The sequence below is a fragment of the Engystomops pustulosus genome, chromosome 6 (assembly GCF_040894005.1).
Source record: "Engystomops pustulosus chromosome 6, aEngPut4.maternal, whole genome shotgun sequence".
NCBI lineage: Eukaryota > Metazoa > Chordata > Amphibia > Anura > Leptodactylidae > Engystomops > Engystomops pustulosus.
The window spans coordinates 45,832,764-45,850,982 of record NC_092416.1 but is presented as its reverse complement, the minus strand read 5'-3'; the positions used below and the strand labels follow the sequence as shown (position 1 = coordinate 45,850,982).

Genomic DNA, 18,219 nt, shown 5'->3' with positions numbered 1-18,219 from the left:
TATGGCAATAGATAAATGACAAAAGCAGTGCACTTGTATGTTTTTGAAGGATCTCCAGAGACTGGTACAGGGCATTTGTCACACAAAAGTGGAGCATGCTGCGCGTTTCATGTGTGTTTAAAAAAACTATTAAAAGAAAAATGCATGTCAGATAACCCATTCAATACAGTGCATAATTGTCCCACACGTCAAAAACACGCACCTCAGGGCGCGGTCCCACGTTGCGTTTGCAAACGCAGACGCAGACCAAACCGCGCCCACCGGGCGGTCCGCGGTCCAATCGCATCGGCGTTTCTCTATGTTTCTATTGAAAACGCCGATGCGATTGGACCGCGGACCGCCCGGTGGGCGCGGTTTGGTCTGCGTCTGCGTTTGCAAACGCAACGTGGGACCGCGCCCTCAAAAATGGAAAGTGGTGTGAAAGGGGCTTTTCTCTTAAACGCAGGTGCGTTCATGCAGTTGCATTTGAGAAGTAGCAATGTGCGCCTTTTTATCTTGCAAAACACATGTCGCTAGTTCTCGTACACATCTGCGTTTAGAACCAACTCCCCCCCAAAGTGCTTGTATGGTGTTTCAAAGCACCATTCAAGTACAACATATGAACGCAGCCTAAGCCTATATTCACACACTGCGTTTCAAAATTTCACTGAAATGCAGCTGGAAGGGATCTGTTTTTTAATGCAGTGTGTGTATGTGCACCACTACGGTATTGTGGGTGTGCTGCATAAAAATTTCTGGTTGCAAATGACCATGTCAGCATAGACTGCAGCGTATGCTGCCACTACCCGAAACTTTTTCTTATAGGGTTTTTCATATTAAGTAAAAAAAAAATTAGCAGAAGGGCTGGGGAGGGCTTTTTAAAACGACAAAGCTGTACTTACCTCCTCCGAAGCTCCCAATGTCCTGCACTGTAAACAAACAGGGGCACGGCTCGAGACACCAGGAGCTGGACACTGATAAATGTCCCCCAACGTTAACTCAACATGTGATCGCAGGAGGAGCCTTGGCATGGCGTTTTCTTCACGTTTTTAAATGCATCCAAAATAGAACTGGAAAGGGGTTTGCCCAAAACGCATGCATGTGCTTTTTGGGGAAACCCCCTCCCACTTGCCTTTTGGATGAGTTTAAAAACGTGACAAAAATGCCACTTGGGAATCTGCTCTTTGCGTTTGTTGTTTCAAAACGCAACGTGTAAATGAGGCCCAAAGTTTTTGGTCATGTAACTTGTATGATTTCTTTATCTTTGCCTCACAAGTAAAGTCACGTCTATGCCTCTCCTCTAAACAGGTCAATCCAACTTAAGTTACAGGACATGTAATTGTTGATTTTTTTTTTTTTTTTGCCCAGTTTTTTGGTTGAGCACCTTGTTGCCCAAGGTAGTCCAGTCCCAGACATCTCACCCCAGTAAGTGGGCACCTTGCTATTTGCCTTTCCCAGCAGGGCTATGGGGTAATTGTGGCTGTGTATCCCTCCCCCCTGTGTACAGGGATCAGTCAGGCGGGTGTGTTGCCCGGGCAGGGCAGCCTGCGGTGTGATTGCTCACAGGGTGACACCCACATTTACACCCGTGTGAGAGCGGAAGTGAGGATGAGGAGGAGTGCAGCCTCTGCTCTGGGCTCAGTGTAATTCAGAAGAGACAGTGGTCAGGATGGGGAACCTGAGCTGTGTACCGCAGCCTCACCGCCAGCTTAGATACTCCTTCTCCAGGAAGAACTCCCTGCAATGCAAAGAGTAAGTCACACTACATGGGGTCACATGCTATACAACAACTTCTTATGTATGGGGTCACATGCTATATAACAACTTCTTATGGATGGGGTCACATGCTATATAACAACTTCTTATGGATGGGATCACATGTTCTAGAACAACATTCATGTCCATGTGTAGTCACATGTCCTATAACTACATGTCTATGTGTGGTCACATGCTATGTTACAACTTTCTATTTATGTGATCATTTGCTATACAATAACTTTTTCATATGTGTATTGTGACACACGAGTGTTGTATCTTCATGTCTATATGATCAGCTATAGAAATACAGTAGCGATTTGATGTGATCACATGCAACTCCTATATCAAGTTATCTTTATGTCTGATTATATGCCCCAATCTAACTTCATGTCTATAGGATCATGTACATTGTTGCTATCATTACATGATTACATTAAATTTGGATATTGCTATATGTTCAGTACAAGCTTCATCTCTCTCTCTATGATCACATACTATCTTCATTCACTCAGACTCTCCTTATCCGGTCATACACAATGTCTGTTCATTTATGTTACTATTATTCAACAAAAAAATTTATATAGTGTTCGGTCCCGTCCTGCTTTTGCACAGATTCCTCCCTACACGTGTAATCATCATTTGTGTTATGTTACTGTAACTGGTTGTGGCTGTGATCAGCTTGAGCCTATTGAGTTATTAGTAAAATAAATTGTGTTTCCTGAGTGTGACAATCTGATGGGCAGTAGAAAGATAAAGGGGTGTCTTGAGTTAAGGCTCAGGGATGTCCAAAATCTTGTCACTTCTCTTTTAACAGCAAACTTCTATGTGCTGAAAACATTTAGTTGCGCACACACATATAGTGCGGTGCAGATCATATAATTATTAGGAACTCCTCTAAGTGAATGGTAATCTAATATATCTGGTTAACTCACCCGCCAAAAGATTGATATGAATGTATCATTGACCAGATGGAAGATCAATGATCTGCTCTCCATGACATTAGAGTAGGGTCAAGCAGAAGTTGTACAATGTGTGGGAAAGTTTTTTTTGTTGTAGTCAGTTGAAGAGATTTGGAAGTCGGTTGCTTTTGTATTAGGTCTATTTGCATATCTATTGTATGTTTTGGAGGAGCAGGGGGGGAGAGAGAGAACACACCAGATAGTTTAGTTCTTGGATTAGAAGGAAACTTTGTAACACTTAAGATGCCCATACACTGTTGGCAGATTTCCTTATTCCTGAGGGGTCTGGCATGGATCTTGTGTTTAAAGTTAATGGGAGAGCCCCCTGACTGTCTATTTTTGGGGGGCCAGGGGGGGGGGGGGAGATGTCCTGCAGCCGCCTGCCCCTTCTTACTCAGATATGTAGCTTTGCCTAAGCTTAACGTGTGTTCATATATAGGAGGAGGGGGATGAGGGATGGCGAGAACTGCCAGCTGAAGAATTTTTCGGATGCCAGTTATACTCGACAGAGTAGCCGCCACTTAATACTTGTCTCAGTGAGACGGTACTGAATACTTAAGTGTAATTGCTTCTTTTTTTCCTATCCTTATTTGATAAGGTTCACAAAAAGTTTGTCAAAACTACTTTCCTAACTCTTCCATGCTTGTGACTGCCATTTTTAAAGGCCGTATTATGACATTTTCCGCAGCTTGCCTTTAGGTGTTAGGGATGATGTATGAGTATAATGAACTAATAAATGTAATGGATTGCACCCATTTTTACACAAAGGTTAATTTGATGTAGTTTAAAGGGTTACTGAACTTTAACCCCCTCCTTCCTTTCCAAAAAATGATAATGCATTTACCACACCAACAGTTTATAATTAGGTTTCAAGCAGTTAGACTAGAGGGACAATTGACCCCTAGGGGGTCTTCCCATCCCCCACCGCCAGTGTGTTACTGTAGAAGAAATTGCTTCTCTTAATTGTATTAGGTTAAAGGTGGTGAAATGAAATCACATGGTCTTATCTAGTGCAAAGTATGTGGACAGACAAAAAAAGGTTAACTTTTTTGATTTACAGTATATAATTAAAAAAAATCCTTATTACTGGATTTTTGTTTCTGAACAACTCTTCAAATGCCTATACAACTACGGGTTGGATCTGGTATTACATCTCTGTTTCATTTTGTGGAGCAAATCTACAATATCAAACCACACCCTTTAAAAGAAGCAGACAACCCCTTTAAACTTGACACCATCACTGATGATGTGTCTACAGTATTTTTGCTTGATAGAGGAACCTGCTGAGCTCGCGCCTATAACTTTGGAGGGATCACTGCACTAGATTAAGGACTGCCCCCTCTTATAATTTGATCTTCTCCTTTATAGAGGACCTGTCGCCACTCCTGATTACAAATTCAGAGGATCTTTATTTTTGCAACCCTCTGTTATTCTTCCTGGAAATGTGATTAGGATATTTCAAGGTCGGGGTGTTTTCTGACTTGTGCTGTCAAAATCCAATTTTTGTTTCGTACCTCCTCAAGTAGGGGAATATTTAAGGTCGGAGTGTTTTCTGAATTGGGCTGTCCAATCATTGCTGCCAAAATCCAATTTTTTTTTAATAATAATGATATTTATTTATATAGCGCACACAGATTACACGCATGACAATTTGGTCCCTGTCCCCATGGGGCTCACAATCTAAGAATTTTTTTTTTTGTTTCATACCTCCTCAAGTAGGAGAATAGGGGAACAAAAAAAAAAAAACCAAATTTAACTCCCAATTTCTATTTCTTTTTATTTTTAGGAATAAAAGTATTTACTAAAGCAGACAGTTGCAAGTCTGCATTAAATCTAAATTTGTCCCCCCATCCCCCTATCAGTATTGAAAGTAAGATTCCCCTCATGGCACTTCAGACATGGATTGACTTTAGACTTGGGTATGATTTTCGGTTGAACTCGCTTTGATGAGCTGACGGCTGTAAAGATATCAATATGTCTCGGTAGTACTTCTGTCCAAGTACAATACAGTATTAAATGTTCCTACGTATTGGGGATTGTCAGATCCTGTCAGGGCAGGGGTGGAGCGCACAATCTTATCTGTACTTACTCACTCTGATCTGTCTATTACTAAACTGCCTGTGTCATGTTTACCTGTGATACATGCCCGATGTGAAAAATTCCAGCAGCCTTACATTGTTTGCTGCAATGTTTATGGCGGCCACTAAAATCCTCTTATCAGTTGACTTCTTGCCTCAGGTTTTGTGTAATCTTGGAAATAATACAGGAAAAAATGCAATGAGAGGAATCTTGGGTTTAAAATTTGACTTTACAGAATTGTTAACCTCTGAATAGTTTTTATGATATGTTTTATATGGCGCCTGCATATTTCGTAGTGTGGTATGGTCAAAACTTAGGTCAAAAATTTCTTTCCTAATAAAATATGTTATATATTTATGTGGCTGGATGTTGCAAAGAGCTTATTGGGTAGTGCAGTGAGTCCCATATGCTATATGCTGAGTTAATGTATAGCATACAGACTACATCATTTCGATGGGCTTTCCACTGCCTGGTGTATTTCTACCCTTGTTTGTGGTTTGGGCAGGTTTTTGTATTGTAGTCGGCGTGTGAGTGGACCTCACTTACCGTTGACACATGGAACGCAAAAAACAAACCACAGATCGGTACTTTGTGGCCCTTGAAATGTTCACATTCATGTGCAGGGAACCTAAGGTTGGTTGTACATGAGTGACTTGGCTCTGACATACTGAATCCATGTGTCTGAGAGAGTTACAGGCCCGAACATAGAATTGCTAAACTGAGCTCAGCATGTCAGTTCGGTTCGATAAATGCCTCCGATGCGTGGACCGAGAGTAAACTTGCTCACGTACAACAGGCCGAAGAGGAGAGATCTGAAAATATTCAATATTACCACAGCCCCCCTTTTATATTCCCAATCATTTCAGTCCGTTAGACACAGATATAGATTGTGAATACCCAATTGTTATACAATCAGTACAGATTGTGGTTTTGTATGAATGACTTGTGATGTTACTCCATACCTTTAAATGACCGACCAAAGAAATCCAACATGGCTACATAACCTTTCACAGATATCTATTATGCTCTTTTTGAGGTAAAATGTGAATAAAATTGCACTGTACAGGAAAACTTTAGTGTCTACTTTCCTGCCCTGAAACCACCAGCAGGATTTCATCACCTTGGATCTAGGTTTCTAAAGATGTGTCTGTAAAATCTGGTTATTTTCGAAATCTGTGGCAAAAGAAACCTAGTGACTGGTTCCCTCAAAGATTACCACAACCACAAGGACGTGTGGTTTCCTCAAGTGCTTCATAGTTCCCCATAGATGATTGTGTCATCAGACTCAAAAAATATCCTTGTGAGCGACCATCTTAAGAGACCTAGAGAAAAGCCAAGGAGGCGAACAGGTTGTCGGAGCAGCCGTAAGGAACGTATGACCTGTCATAACATTGTGAAGCCGTTCCTGACAAATGGGCTCATAACAATTTATTATAGGTCATAAAGTCTTAATGTTTTTGTAGCCACCAGTGTCAGCTTGACATTTCATAATAACATTGATGTATGCCTAGTGGTGAAAGGATTCCATGCAGCTGTCTCATCCTACCTCTCTTCGCAGGCAGGACAGCAGAACTAAGTGGACGTATTTGTTTGGGAATGAAAGTGGCGTTGGAAGAGCGACTCATTCGGACAACATTCTCCACTATATCCCAGCAAAGGTAAGCACTTAAGTCAAGGACCTGGTGTCCTTTGTGGCTAGCGGGTTTATTGATCTGTTGGACACGAAAGAGTTAAGTCTGTTCCTGGGTCTTGGTCTTATCGAGCACTGTGTACATATCTCCACATACTTGGAATGCGGGATAGGCTGCCAGTATATTCCTCACTCCTCGGTATTCCTGTAGGATAGGCGTTGAATAAAATGACCTTATCATTCACTCCCTTCATACTGGACTGGAACATGCCTGCATGCATACATCTGCAGTAATGTTTTTTGGAACTGATCTTCATATTTATATTTTTTATTAATTGGGCTACATTCACACATACGTATGGGTGACGTATATATGGCCGACATATATACGTCCCCCATACACGGTAATGGCCGCCCGACGCCGTATGGGAGCAGTACAGTGTAGCACACATGCTGCACTGTACCCTTTCGGAGCCGGGAGAAAGATAGGACATGTATCGCCATTTTTGGTTGTAAACTGAAGAATCAAGAATTAAAATATATATATTTTTTTAAAAATCTGAGAACACTTGTAATTTTGTTTTTATTTTTTTTCAAATATCTTTACTATCCATCTGTAAACCACACACAGACTGCACATTAAAGGTGTTGTCCGGAATTTGAAAAACATGGCTGCTCTAACGTTGTCACCTTTGTATTAGTGCTTAAACTGCAGCTCAGTTGTATGGACATGAATGGACTTGGTCAGATGTGGCACTGTTAACAGTACTCTGGACAACTCCTTTTAGACCATGTTCATGTGATTTGATTGCATTTTGAAACATTTGAAACCCACGTGGTGAAACTCCTCCCTAAACGCAAAATCGTTTTGACCAAAATGCTTGCTTTCTATAACTCGCAACAAGTAGCAATAATCATAGAGCATAATCAACACATCCTAGATAGTTGCCCGATTCACATGAGCCCTACAAGTTACAGCAACTTATGTGCAACCACAAAGTTTCCATATACTGGATAACGCTATGGACATCATGTTATAGTGACAAGATAACATAACGGTGAGGATTCTTGGGATCTTAGATGATGGAATTCTTGTGATTGTTGGATGGCCTTTTCCTTTGTGAAGTTTCCCTTGTGCTTATTCCTTCTTTTTGCAACAAGTTGAATTGTGAGACTTGGCCTAATGGTGGGAGAAGTGATCTATCCTCTCGGGGTCTCCTTCCTGATGTGACAAAGGTTAAGATTTCCATCTCTTTCTACATTTTTTAAACCCACTGTTGAATGTAAATGACACATATCTTTTGATGTTTTAGAAAATTTTATTTTACGGTGCGGGTAATATAAAGTCAAAATTGACTCCTGAAATATTCTTGCAAGTTCTTAAAGGCAGCAATATTTAGTCTCCTCCTCATTCATTCATTCATTCAATGAGCAGAGGGTTAGGCAGAGAAGGGATAGGCAACTATTTGCTTTCTCTAAAAACTTGCCTTAATTGATGCCGACGGGGGTAGCATGTTGCCTCTAGTGCAAAAACCTCATGTGGTAGCACCTGTTTATTTGGAGACCTTATATAGTATTGAATCCATGTGTAAAAAGCAAACATCCAGGACTCATGTTAGTTATAGTTTGAGCAGGTGGATAGCCATTGCTTGCCCAGACCATTACATGCTGATATTGTGGAGAAACCACCATGAAGTAAAATTTCGTCACACCTTCCCAAATGCATTGAGAAATTTAAGCCTCGCTGTTCAGTTCAACAGAATAGTAATTTTTTTTCATTACTGTCACTGCACGTAAACAATCACGCTTCATTACCTTTCACGTTTCGCAAACATATGAAGAAGATAATGTTGCGACATTGGTGGTGGGAGGGTTGGGGGGAATCGGTGATGTTCATGGAGTTTTCCTGTGCTGTAAAATGTTTCAGGTCAGAAAAGGACAGGACAGATCTTGATTTGCTTATTGTGTTAGCAGCGAGGCTGCGTTCACGTGCGACATTTACATTTTGAAACAACAATACAGTAAGAGTCCTTATTATCCCGTCTACCTATAGTAATTGACATCTGTTTTTGTATTGATGTGTGTACACAAATGGCTGTCAATCATGGTGTGTGGGTGGAGTGATCAGGACTCTCACTATCTCTCCTAGGAGTCCGATCAGGATTTACTTAGAAATGCTATTGCGAATCATATTAACATATATCAGAACAGGATACGATAGAAGGACAGAAGCTCAGTTCTAAGACAGGCCAGCAGAAATCACTCATCTGAATGAGGAGTTTCTTATCTTTTAATATTACAGCAATTTCCTGTTTCTAGGTGTTTTAGAACCAAAGATATTGCCGCCTCGAGTGAAACTCTCCCTGCAGCCTCTAAAATGAACTCCTTTCATGCAATTCATTGCACTTCTCAGGTCATGACTTTGCAGGGAATTTTTTTTTTTTTAAAGGTAAACTAATGAGATTTTGCATATAAAAGGGAATTCTAGAAAGGTGATTTCATATTCTACCTGAGGGGGCTGGAAGTTGATGGTGTCTCTTTAAGATCCCAGTTCAGGGAGTCCATATATTGTTCATAATGACCCCATTTTCTTGTTTGCTCTGTTAAGGCGTGTTTGGAATTATTTGAGAAGCATTGTGGTTATTCCTTTGTTTTGTACTCTTTGTGTATTACACCTCTGACCATGCATTCAGGTTCCGGTCCCCTTTTTGGGGACATGTTGAGTACAGTAGTAGTTTTGCAGCACTCGACTGGTTTCATTGTGTGAGTCACCCTGTCTGCTCTGTGGTTTCAGTACAGTATATCTTTATCCTGTCGGCTCTTCACATGTGAATTTGCTGATCTGGCTGTCTATGTGCCAGGCTTTCTCTTAAGAAGTTGCATTGTCTTAACCATCTGTCAGACCTGGCATGTTTACATGTTAGCATGGCACCTTCTTAAAGTATTAACATTACTAGCACGTGTATATTAGGGCTAGAATACTATTAGCCCACCATATCCTGTGTCAGATTCAGTATAACTTGGTATGATACATACTCAGTACTGTATACAGTCAGATGAACCAGGCCCAAACAGATGCCACTGGGGCTAATCTGGCTGAGGGGCAAAAAGTCTAATTGCATTTATTGTAGGCACCTACATCTGTGGCTAATTTGGACAATAGACCTTTTTCCCCCTGTCATGAACAGTATGGTTTTGTTATCTGTGACTAATTTGAAAGGGCTATTCACCTATGGAGGATTCTGGCTGCAGAGATAATACTCACTTTGCCTGTGGACATTTTCTGCTATACATCTGCCGCTCCAGAGGGAATGTAGCATCAATGTGCCATTACATGTAACATGTGGATGTATCCGATGTATAACTGGTTTACAATGCTAACTGATTTGCTTTTATTCCTTGTGTGCAAATCAGAGGTAATTTTGTTTTCTTTTGTGTTCATCTCAATATTCAGACCATTATCTATGACCTTGTTGTTGCATGCAGCATTTAACTAGATAATATTTAAAGGTCATTTTTTAATAAATGTGACAGCGCATGTATGAATAGTGCTTGTGCATCAGCCCTTATGTGAATAACTGGCTTTCTGGTAGGACAATTTTATTTTTTTGTTAAATAGTTGAGAAACAGAATTGAACGTTGACTGTAGGACTTTAATGGGATGGGGGATAAACAAGGGCATAGCTTCTATAGTGGCTGCTATGGGGCCAAAGATGGCGGGACTAATAATAAATTGAAGGCAGCACAGTGGTTTAGTGGTTAGCATTACAGCCTGCAACATCTACAAACAGTTTGTATGTTCTCTACGTGTTTACATGGGTTTCCTCCAGGTCCTCCGGCTTACTCCCACACTCCAAAACATACTGGTAGGTTTATTTGATTGTGAGCCCCATTGGGGACAGGGGCCTATATGACAAGCTCTGTGTAATCGGTGTGCCCTTTATAAATAAAGGAATTATTGTTATTAATTAAGGCCCCAAACCTCAATTTTTCTATGGGGCCCAGCCTTTTCTAAATATGATGCTGAAGTTAAATTTATGACTTTGAGGAATCTGATCACCCTGCGATAGAAGAACTGCAAGGTCTATACTGCATTGGAAATTCATGAATCGGCTGTCCTGGAAGTGTTCTCGGAAGTCCCTTAGAGATTAATGTAGTGCAGAAAGAGTAAATCCTTTGCTCCACTGATTTCCATAGGTCCTCTGAGTTGGCTTACATGGTAGCTGATCTTGGAAGTGCCAGTCTGTATATGGCAGGTTAAGGGGATCACATCTCATTGACTGCCGCAGAACGTTTTTGACCAAATCGGGGTGCAAAGCACAATACAGATCTATGATACAGTCATGTGTATGAAGCTGTGATGATGCCAGGGTGGGTTGGTGATTACATTACATGCCCGCATTGGTGTACGTAGAATGGCCTGGGTGAATACAAGATGGCTGTTTCGGTTATAGTTCTTTATAATTGTGGTTATTTACTGGTTCAGCCCATCAACAAAATCCCTACGTGTGCAGACAGTTTATCATTGCACGTTCCACCACTCCTGGAACCAGATGAGTGAGTTCTTCATTGATCAAAAAGGCAACTCCTCTACTAATTCTAATTAAAGGACAATTATCCAGATTCTTTCATGGAGATCCAAAAGCAGGAGGACAATAATTGTGAGTGTGTTTGCTACAGTGCAACCCAGGTGTTAGTAACACCGATTGTTGTCTTTGACATCATAAAAGACCTGAATATCATTTCCTCTTTGCTGTGTTTAGTCATCTGTCTGTCATACAAAGGGACGGTATGAGAACTCACCTGTACGTCAGCTCGGGTCACTCTCCTCTGCTCCAGGAGTTTGATTCATTGCTCTGGAAAGATCCTGTTTCCAATTTATCTCCTTGTGGATGATCAACTATTCTCTGAAATTTAATGATGGGCTTTCACAGAAAAAGGGTGTGAAACACAAGTATAGCTACCACACCTTTTCCAGAAACGCATATCCTGGGAAATAAGATGTATTATGGACGTCACCAAAAAAAAAAATATCAAGATTTATTGTCTCAGATTGAGAATAACTGGTTTTAGCATACAAATATATTTGAAAATAGTGTCTAGTGACCGATCATGTTAATTCGGGTCCCCAGTGACTTGCATTCATTCAGTTAAATATCCTATTGATATGTGGGACCTCCCACATATCCCTTTAATGTGCTCAAGTAAATCTTTATATTCCCAATTAATTCTGTAGCAATTTTTCTTATAATTCTGTTTTGTTCTTTTTATTTCTTCTAGAATTGTGTAAAATATTGGACACTCCACTCTTTAGGGGGAGTGGGGGGGGGGTCCCGGGACAGTTTGAATCTGTTAGGTCAGTTTCAGACTAGGGACATGCCCCAAACATAGAACTGGAATGTTGGTTTATTTAAAAATGTTAGGAGAAGGCTACATCCATACTAATGTTGTTTGTGGCCCTGTTGACATTGGTGTGAGGTCTGCTGAAGTGCCGATAACAATACAGGCTTAAGAACACCCAAGTTACAGACGATCCCTAGTTACAAACGGACCTCTGGATATTGGTAATTTACTGTACTTTAGCCTTAGACTACAATAAACAGCTATAACAGTTTTTTAAAGATGTCTGCAATTAAGATTTATCGTTAATCCTGGTTCCGATGACAATATAACATTTGTAAAAATCCAATTGGCTGGGGTTACAATTATAAAACTTATGAACAATCTGCCTGTATAAAAAAAAAAATATATAAATATATGGCCAAGCCGCAAACATGGGCAGGAATAGGAGCTGCTAGGTAATTTGTGGCTCACAATGGCGCCGTTGATGTGGTGTAAACAGGGTTTGTCCTGTTACTTAGACCATAATTAATCAATCTGATTTCCCACTCGTCAAAAAAAAACAAAAAAAAAACAAGAGACTTACTGGAAGCTGTGACGTGTCAGAAGTTGCACCACCGCTTCATTTTTTGGTATTTTAGTGTTTTGGGCTACCCCCCTACCGGTTTCCAAGGTGGAGCTTGTGTCTTAGAGGAAGATTTCTTCCCTATTGACTTGCCTCCAGGAGTCTTGCCCCCCAGCTGTGGAGACAGCAGTGTGACTCCAGGAGCCATCAGCCGGGGTGTCAGACTAATCTCCTGTATTTGAAGTCCTGGCTGGGTGCTGCTCAGACCTGAGCTTGCTGCACCTTTTGTTTCCCCACTGGCTGTGCACCTCTCTCCGTGGCTCCACGACGGCTGAGCGAAATGTGTTACAGGGTAATTTACTTCCATCCGTCACTCTTGTAACTAAGGGATAGAGGTGTCACACAGGATCTGTGTCTTTCAAGGTGATGCTCTGCATAATTAGCAATGTGGAAAAAAAAATGCTGGAGAAATCTTGATTTCTAGAGTTATTACGTAGAATTTTTTGCAAATTATGACCTACATTGACCATTCGAGTCAAAACTATGGGGTTTTCAAACCGTTTTGTATGTGGATGAAAATAATAATTAAAAAAAAAAAGTACTGTATATAAAGTGCTAATTTTGGTATGGACTTAAATACTGCAAATTTGGCAAAAATTAGACAAGTATCCAACATATCTGTAAACATCCTTTAAGGCCGCATTCAAATGTTGCGTTCGAATTCTTTTTTAAAATGCAAGTGAAGCACATGAGGGAGGAGCTACTCCTGAATGCAGATGTGTTCAGACCTACCGTAATACTTGCATTTAGAAACTAGCATCGTGTGTTTTGCCAGTTCTAGGAAATCTACCATCTAAATGAAGCCTGATAAACTTACTCATAGATCCAGGCACCATAACTGGGGTAATCTTCTTATATTTGTTATCCATGGCCTGCTTCTTCCTTCTAAAATCAACTTGTGAAATTATGCTAATGAGCATATACAGCATGAATTTATCCAGTGGTAATTCCACAGGCGTCAGAAACCAGCCAAAGTTTACTGTGTTTTATTTTATATTTTTATTTTGAATGCATTTTTATGCCACAATTTTTCTGCAGGAATATCCCCTACACTGCACTACACTGTTACACTTCAGAATCTCTGAATGTATTACACATTGTGTGTACAAGCTTCTCTCACCATAGAGCTTTCCAACATTCATACCCTCATATGCATGCAAATCCATCGAGAAATGGTTGTGCATTTTGTCTTGACCCCCCAAGACCTTCACAGTTCAGCAGATTGAAGGGGCACCGGAGCTTATTGGAGAACCCTGCAGTACCAGGCACAGGTCTGTACTTACACCTACAGCAGTGCCTGGTACAGGAGTTTAGCTATTCTTGCATTCTCTATTTGTTTTAGGAAACCCTTTAGTTGTCTCCTTACTAATTGTTGGTCTATCCTATTAATAGGCAATAATAGCGCCAGTTCTTTATCCCTTTAATTTTTCTCATGAGAGCTTTTAGCAACTTCTTTTAAGACTTGTCTTGTTCTTGAAATGGCCCTTAACAAAGTCTGGCGGTAACACTTCATTGCTTTAATTGGTGTTTCCCTATTGTCCACCTTATACATCCACATTCAACAAATTGCCAGGAGGAGCCTTCTCTCCCGCTGAGTCTGATCAGTGTTCCGGACATGACCGCTGCTCAGCATAGGTGGGATCGGATGATTCGGGCGATTTATTTGGGACAAATGTGAGTTGTTCGAAAACTCAAACTTTTCAAGCTGGACATATAGGTTTGTTACCTTGGTTGACTAATCTTCAATTAATTTGGGGTTTTGTTATTTATTTTCACATTGTAGACTTTCTGCTCCTTGTTACATTGTTTCATGTGATGGAGCTCCGATTCGGAGCTTCTCCAACCAGGATGTGTTTGAAGCAGATTCTCTACTTAAAATTTGCTGCAGCAAATTGATCCAGTGCAGCCATATTCATTTAGTGTATAATTCGGTAACAGCTTAATTTAGAAGGATGGCAATTTGCACTTCAGATAATGAATTTTACATCTCCCCTCTTAATGTGGTCACTGCCAATTTTACCCCCTGCAGTTCTGTAGCAGAGAATCTGCCGCATTTTAGGGCGCGCTCACAATGTGTTGAGTCCCTATTTTTGCTGCGTTTTTGACGCGTTCCAAAGGCTTGATCACATGCGGAGGTTACATTGCGTTTTAATGTAACCTCCTCATGTGATCAAGCGTGAAGCCTTTGGAATGCGTAAAACAACTTGGCACAACGCATTGTGTGAACGCGGCCTCAGGCTGGACCGAGCTATACATAATTTTAATCGTTGTGGTACCGTATTTTTCGGACTATAAGGCGCACCGGATTATAAGGCGCACCATCAATAAATGCCTGCTAAAACGTCTAGGTTCATATATAAGGATGAATGACCAGCAGGTGGCAGACCTGTGTACAGTTCAAGGCAGCTGTTGTCTGCAAGTATGGTTCATATATAAGGCGCACTAGACTATAAGGCTCACCTTTGATTTCTGAGAAAATGAAAAGATTTTTTTGTGCGCCTTATAGTCCGAAAAATACCAAGACTGGTGCGCTACTTTCTAGTCTTCATGAATAAGATTTTAAGGGGTTTTATAAAGTTACAATGTAAGCCCTTGTCCACGCGATAGAGATCTGATCAGTTGGTGCCCGAACATTGAGACTGCGACCTATCACGAAACAGGGTTTAAAAAAAAAAGTTTAAATTTCTGTCCATTCAATATTAAGGAAGTGTAGAAAATTGTGTAGCACAGTGTTTTGAGTATCTTGGCACCTCCATTCACTATATGAGAGTGAATAACACTCCTGTAGTATTGTGTGCGCCCTTATACTCCATTTTCGAACTGCCGCTCCGACATTAGTGAGAACTGGATCCCCATTCTTATGATTGTCATGATCTGTGGGGCAGTCAGACCCTAGGTGCCTATTGGTTGTGGTTGTGATTGATATTTCTTTCTCCTGTGTGCTTGTCTCTATTTCATGGAGTATCTATCGAGTCCTGGAGTGATCTCGTCCTCCCCCCATATCTGCCCTTGGTCGCTGTGTACGGTGGAGTTTTGCGCATTCCTTGGTGGGGTGGAATGTTCCTTTCCCTAGTTCCACATTCCATTCCAGCTGATCCAGTATCTATTGCCAGACCCTGGCTGGAGTCTGGGGAACCTGACAATTGCTTGGACAGATGTATCCAGAACTGTGATACAAGATGTAATTGTGGGTTAGTGTAGGAGGGTGCGAGACAATCACTCAATTACACGTTCCAGAAAATTGCAACTGTTGACTGTATGACCTATAATTGGGCAGTATCTGTAGAAATCTCGGCAGGAGCAGATAATAGAATATAATGAGAAGATTTTGCTATGTGTAAGTGCTGATCGATGGTACTTTGTAACTAATTGATCGATACTTGTGTAATTACCCCTTTATATGGCCCGTTGCAAACTGTTTAGGGACATTATATCTTTCTATCAAATCTTTGACCTCATAGAGTTTGCTTCTTGTCAATGATAATTACCCTGGTTACATTGAATATTTAAATTTTTTTGGGGGGGCCTGCATAATGGACATGGTACGCAACAAATGAGCCAATGATTGGAAACTATTTTCCTATGATCTCTTGCATTCAAATGAGGCTTTTACATTGTGTTTTGAAACACAATACAACAGCTTTGGAGAGGAGACTTGTGTTACCATTTGTGTTTACAAAACGCAATGTTAACACAAATGTTAACGGCAGTGTAATTGAGCAGATCTCTTCTCCTCAGCTGTTGTATTGCGTTTCAAAAGGCAATGTGAACACATCCTAATATGGCTGATAATCCCCCTCCCCAGAGCCCTTAAAGGGAACCTCTGACGTTGTACCAGGTGTCTGATCTGTCAGCAGCATCTTATGGAGCAGGGGAAACTTAAAACAAGTCCATGCAGGTTTAAATCTGAAATCAGGTACTTTAAAGCAAACCGCTCCTATAAACTAGGGTAACACAGGGGTAACCATTATAGCTTAAATAAATCTTTAAATTGGCACTGTAACCCCCTTCGTTCTCAGGGCCCATCCCTCTTGACCAGAACATTATAGCATATTCTAGATGGGAATACCCCTTTAAGGAGGCGTGTGTTTTTGCTCTGATGTGGTTTTAAAGGGACCTTTTCAATACTTATATTCTGGCACTTCCATAGGTTTGAATGGATAGTTGTGCAAATATGCAGCCAGGTCTCCATTATTGTCTGTGCACATGTCATACGTACCCCTTTAACACAAGCACATGTCTGAGTGAATGGGTACTTTAGGGTCTCCTCAGACTCATTGCTATTATCAAAGCCATGTCAGTCAAGGAGGAATTGATGTGATAACATTGCCCTAATAACTTTTCCTTGCAGACTGCGTAGGACCGCTCACTGGACTCTTCAGCATAGAATAAGATTAATTTTCGTCAATGAAATACAAATTTAAACAGAATAACTTTCTTCATATGTATTTAAATCTGCTCAGTTGTTGCTGCTCTGTAACATGCTGCCAGCATATTGTACAATTTTGTGCATTCTGCTTTGTAACATGCTGCCTGCAGATAGGACACCATATACATTCTGCTCAGCTCCTGCTGCTCTATGACAGGTGACTGCATGTAGGACACTTAAAATCTACTCAAAACCACAGTCCCTTGTTAGGTCACAGCTTCCATCACGGAATCACTAATTTCTTCATTGCTGCAGTAATCTGGGAGGACCGGCGTAAACTTTAGGGAGTCTCCTATACATTCTGTATTATGTAATGTGTCTCAGTTTTTCTTTTTTCTTCTAAGTCTATAGACGCCTAGTGATCCGGGCAGCGCTTTCTAAGCATCGGGTGTTCTGTTTGTTTTCATACACAGAAGATTTGTTGTTCTTGTTAATCTGTTAACATTTTGACAACAATCTGTCATGTGGAGGGGGGAGCGGATTAGCTCGAATTATACATGGCAGACAGGAGTTGTGTCGTGCGACTAGCACCTGAAGTCTGGAGAGATGAGATTTCCTCTTCCGTCTTACATCAGGCACCGAGTAGCATCTCTTGTATGTGCAATCCTTGGGTGTTTTCCACAACAATGTGCGGCCATATTTGTGGCTATAGATGTACTTATAGATGTTAGTAATTGCACATAATGCAGTTCTATATTATACAATCATAGAACCACAGGAGGAAGTCATTCAGTATCTGTCATACCAATTCCCGAGCGGGATTAGTGGCGACTGTACATCTGTATCTCCCGTTACATTACTTGACAGCGCGTGTTGTAACAGTTGCTGTACCCACTAATAATCCCCCACCTGCAGAAACTGATACAGAAGATCCTCCGCTGTGGAAAATCGGGTTAGGAAATGGATAAAGAAAACTCAATAAAATCTGAGCTACAGATGTGTTTTCCCTTTAAAATGATGGCCACTTGTTTGATGTGGTTGACTGATGCTGAAAAAATTGTACCCCCCCCCCCAACCACTTTGGGTACAAGGAGACCACCCTGATAGATTGCATGAAGGCCTCAGGATTAGTGGGTCACTGTCAGCGATACGCATGTAGGCAAGATCAGCACAGCCATGTGAAACTGAATACTGGGTCAGTCAAGTTCAGTCTTTTGAACTCTATCCCATTGACCTGACAAATATTATCAAGATTTCTATCCAGGATATTGCTTTCAATACCGTGTTTCCCTAAATCTGTCTGCACATGCCCAAAATAAACCCCCATTGCAAATAAAAAGGCATTTTTTTTTTATTTTTGTTTTAATCGTTTATCAGCTAAACAAAAATCTATTGTATTTGTATACAAAAAAAATAAAAATTTTTTTTAAATAGAGTATTTTCCAAATTGAAAACCGGCTGATCACCAAATTTTTCTAAA

At 40.8% G+C, this 18,219-nt stretch overlaps 1 protein-coding gene across 1 annotated transcript in view; it reads left to right on the top strand.

The window, feature by feature from the left end:
- The first annotated feature begins 1,527 nt into the window (after window positions 1–1,527).
- Window positions 1,528–18,219, top strand: part of PLEKHN1 (pleckstrin homology domain containing N1) — a 31,985-nt gene continuing 15,293 nt past the window's right edge. The window contains exons 1-2 of the mRNA XM_072155912.1: window positions 1,528–1,731; window positions 6,334–6,433. Coding sequence (XP_072012013.1) covers window positions 1,649–1,731; window positions 6,334–6,433 — 183 coding nt within the window. The 5' untranslated portion in view covers window positions 1,528–1,648. The remainder of the gene's footprint in view (window positions 1,732–6,333; window positions 6,434–18,219) is intronic.